The 4,746-nt window shown below is 34.3% G+C and overlaps 1 protein-coding gene across 1 annotated transcript; it reads right to left on the bottom strand.

The window, feature by feature from the left end:
* Positions 1 to 794: 794 nt before the first annotated feature.
* LOC149240349 (mitogen-activated protein kinase homolog D5-like) lies at positions 795 to 3,331 on the bottom strand (the record flags this gene model as incomplete). Its single annotated transcript, XM_089370149.1, has 3 exons — positions 795 to 967; positions 2,634 to 2,839; positions 3,054 to 3,331. Coding segments are annotated over 3 exons (657 nt in total), but the record flags the coding sequence as incomplete, so codon positions are not given.
* Between the last annotated feature and the right edge of the window lie 1,415 nt (positions 3,332 to 4,746).

Here is a 4,746-nt window from a genome sequence, read left to right as displayed (position 1 = left end):
TAACTAGCATTTGCACGAGATGTTGCAAAGGCAACTCAGTAAGTATTTCCAATAACACTTACATATGTGTTTGGCTTTTGCACAAGTTGCTAAATTCTAATCTCTTATTCTAGTAATTAATTTTTCATTTTCCTTTCTAGTATATCACTTGTTCCATTCATGCTCACCCATAGTCTTCCATCGTGGGTTGGAAATTCTCTTTGTAAAACATAATATTTAATTTCCAGTGCAATGGAGAAAAAAATATTGTAAACAAACGAGACAATCAAAAGCTAAAAATCCAAAACCGACGAGATTGGGGAAGAAAGCAGGAATTTAGTTTATTCATGTTAGTACACAATAGCCAGAGGTCCAAGTTCATCACTTATCTGAAAGGAGAATTTCACAAAATACCATATTGAGAATATATAGTGGCAAACTACCAACTCAACTTTTCTTCACTTACATTCTAACAAAAATTATCTTCATACAACCCCTTGAAGTTTGAAGATAAATAAGAATAAGCATAATATAGTTTTTTACCGTTGTGTTCAGGTCTATGACTCACACATGCACAATGTATCTCACCAACTTGTAGCATATGAGGTTGACATACTCCAATATAAATGCTTTACACCTCTTCAATCATTATCTCCCTTACAACTTTCCTTGGACTCAAATGTGGATTTCATACACATATTTACATTGCTCCCAAAACTCAATAAATATTTATAACACTATGACTGCTAGAAATAAGAAAATAACCTAGCTTTCAATTTTCAAAGTTGCAACCATTGTCAACATAAAATGTTAATTTATTGTGCATAGCATGGATTAAAAACCAGAGCCTCTCTATAAATCAACTCTTTCATCTGATCCTTTGTTAAGGTGTGGTACTCAAAACCAAAACTGAATGACATGGCACAAGTGGGTTCATCACTGATATCATGTAGATTTACCACGTATGGATAGGAAAGTGCCTCTTCCACTGTTCCGAAACTAACAAACATATTTGTTTAACCAATTGGACCTAGAAAATAAATTGTACTCCCATCCTAAAGAACAAACAACTTTCATTGCCACAGAAAATAATAGCAACAAATATTTTTCTACAAAGGATATCAAAAGAAGATATTCATCTAATTCTGTTAGAATTGGATCTACATTACGAGTGCTAGGAAACTTTGCTCATGTGCTAGCTTTTGGCCTTGATTTAAATGGTATAATTTAAATGGGTGTTTTCTCAGAGACAGAACTGCTAAAATTTGCCTAGATTTAAATCGGTAGAACTTAAATATATACAATAGGGCCTTCTTGAGTGTACATATTTTTTTCTTCTTATTTTAAAGTCACAACCACGCCAAACACCAAAATGGTCTTGTAAAACATAATATCTGATTTCAAGTGCAAAGGATAAAAAAATATTGTAGATAAATCAGACAATTAAAAGCTGAAAATCCAAAACAGACAAGATTGGGGAAGAAAGAAGGAATTTATTTTATTCATATCAATACACAATAGACAAAGGTCCAAGTTCATCACTTATGAGAAATGAGAATTTGACAAAATACCATATTGACAATATATAGTGGAAAACTGCCATACTTAACCTTTCTTCACTTATATTCTAACAAAAATTATCTGCATACAACCCCTTGAAGTTTGAGGATAAAGAATAATACAACATAATACAGTTTTGTCGTAGTGTTCAGGTCTGTGACTTATACATGCACAATGTGTCTCACCAAGTTGCAACATATCATGTTGACATACTCCAATATAAATGCTCTACACCCCTTCAATCATTATCTCCCTTACAACTTGCCTTGGACTCTAATGTGATTTTAATACACATATTTAAATTTCTCCCTAAACTCAATAAATATTTATACATTATGACTGCTACAAACAAGAACGTAGCCTAGATTTCAATTTTCAAAGTTGTAACCATTGTCAGCACAAAATGTTACTTTATTGTGCATCCCAAGGATTAAAAACCATAGTCTCTCCATAGATTAACTCTTTGATCTGATCCTCTGTTAAGGTGTGCTACTCAAAATCAAAGCTGAATGGTATGGCACAAGTGGGTTCATCATTGATATCATGTAGATTTTCCAGGCATGGATGGGATGTGCCTCTTCCACTGTTCCAAAACCAAAAAACATATTTGTTTAACCAACTGGACCTATAAAATCAATTGTACTCCCATCCAAAATAACAAACAACTTTCATTGTCATAAAAAAAGAAAGCAGCTAAATTTTTTTTGCAAAGGATATCAAAATACTATATACATCTATTTTTATCAAAATTGGATCTGCATTACCATGTGCTAGGAAACTTTTACCAGTTGCCTAGATTTAAATGGGTAGAACTTAAATCTATAGAATAGGGCCTTCTTGAATGGACGATTTTTTCTTCTTGTTGTTTTAAGGTCACAAGCAATCCAAAAACCAAATTGGTGTATAATACCCCCTTGTTTGTGGGACAAGGAACAAAAATTGATCTCGGTACTAGATGTCAAATACTGTGATATAAACAGCCATAATCCAAAAAGGATTACTCCAACTTATACAAGGATGAATTAAAAAGTTCTGCTTTAGCAAACCAATAAAGTAATGATTAGTCAATGAGAAAAAGAGGTAATCTTGTGCACCTATGATCCTCTGGTTTGGATCAAATTTCATCATTCTTTCATAAAGATGAATTGCTAATGCATGCACATGAGGGAATTTTTGAGTAAATGAATGCCTTGGATAGTATGGTAGTTGCTGAATAAATCTTCTAGCATTATCACTCTGAACAAATCCAAGGTCAGCCTTAGTTGGTGTGCCGATCAAGTGCAAAGACGATAAATTCTTTCTCATCGCACTGGAATTATATTTAAATTATAGCCATATCTTCAACCATTTAACCAAAACTCTAAAATGCATCTATGTCCTTTAACCAGTGACAACATATGAACAAGAAGCGTGGCTCAAACTTCAATAGTCTTAAAAGTATACAACCATTATACATGGCAAGCCAGAGTAGGAAAATATTACAATCTATGGCCTTTACCTATATCAATAAACACAACTGATGCGCATGATCCCTTCCAGTGAATAATGGTTGTCTGTTCATCAATTCTATGAAAATACAACCTACTAACCAGACATCAATGGCTACATTATAATGTAATGAATTTAAGAGCAATTCTAGAGCTCGATACCATCTAGTAACCACATATTCGATCATGAAATCAGTTTCACAAGTAATCTGAGCCAAACCAAAATCACATATTTTTAGGTCACAATTTGCATTTAGTAGAAGATTGTTGAGCTTCAAGTCCCTATGAAGGACATTTGTAGAATGTATATGTTATGAAACCAGCTCAAGAAAAGATAGAAAAGATAGATCAACGCCTTAGAATTCAGCCTCTTCGAGGGGGCAACCTCCTTTACATTACATAAATGAACAATTCTTAGATGATACAAATGAAAAGACCTCCTTTCTATATATAGGAGTCTAAGGGGTCATAACATAACCAAAGCCGACATAACCATAATAATGTAAGGGCACAATAATAACAATAGTGGGCTTCTATGGGGCACAATAGTAACAATATGGGCACTACATGGGTACATCAATATAATAAGTGGGTTATACTAATAACAATAAGGGGTTACACTAGTAGTATAGGGGCCTAACATGCCCCTCTCCTTCAAAAAGCGTTGTCCTCAACGCTTGAGTAGTTCTTGATGCTTCTGTATAAAATTCTTGTCCTCCCATGTGGAATATTTAGCGGGAAAGTTCTTCCACTTGATGAGATACTCTGAAATTGATCGGTTTCGTAGCTGTCGGGTTCTTGTTTCTGTGACTGCTCCAGGTTCCAATATGATTTTTCCTTCCTCTTTAATTTCTGGCAATATTGTTTGAATTGGGATCTTTTGCAACTTTTGAATAAGTGGCCATACTTCTTCGTCCTTCTTCCATTCATCCCTTGCTTCGTTTATCCAATATGGTTGGATAATATAAATAGCACAAAACAATGCTTCCACATCCTCATCCTTGAAGAGTCTTCCCATTCGGTAAGGTCGCCATTTTTTAAGTGCTTGTTGTTTCGTTTGATTTTGCACCGAAGTGGCGTTATCCTTTAAAAGTTGGAGAACTTGTTGTTGATGCTCAATGTGATCTTTCACTGCTTGAACCTTTTTCTTCTTGATATGTCCTTCTATCTCTAGAGTTTAAGGAGTGGTAATTTCTTTCAATCCTTTACAAGATATGGTCGGATTTATTTCTTGATGCTCAATGTGATCTTTCACTTCTTGAACATTTTTCTTCTTTATATGTCCTTCTATCTTGATAGTTTGAGGAGTGGTAATTTCGAACAATGAATTACAAGATATGGTTGGATTCATTTCTTATTTTTCGATGTGATCTTTCACTTCTTGCACCTTTTTCTTCTTGATATGTCCTTCTATCTTGAGAGTTTGAGGAGTGGTAGTTCTTGCCAATGTTTTACAAGATATGGTCTGATTCATTTCTTCTTTCTCTGGGGTGGGGTCCTGGCGTATATCTTCTTCTTTTGTTGTTTCTTGATCCTTTTCTTCCTCCTCTTCATATTCTATGTAAAATAATTTCTTCTCAGCACACTTATGACCTTTAGTGCATTTGCTATCACAATTGTAACAAAGCCCTTTTCTCTTTTTTCTTCCAATTGTTGTGGTGTAACCCTTGTAGGTTGTGGAAGGCTAGGAGAAACAACACTTCCATCTTTATAGTTGTGA

The sequence above is a fragment of the Pinus tabuliformis genome, chromosome 8 (assembly GCF_031772625.1).
Source record: "Pinus tabuliformis cultivar Carrire ecotype Pingquan chromosome 8, CPIR1, whole genome shotgun sequence".
NCBI lineage: Eukaryota > Viridiplantae > Streptophyta > Pinopsida > Pinales > Pinaceae > Pinus > Pinus tabuliformis.
Note: the sequence above shows the minus strand (reverse complement) of the source record. Positions and strands in the feature narration are given on the sequence as shown.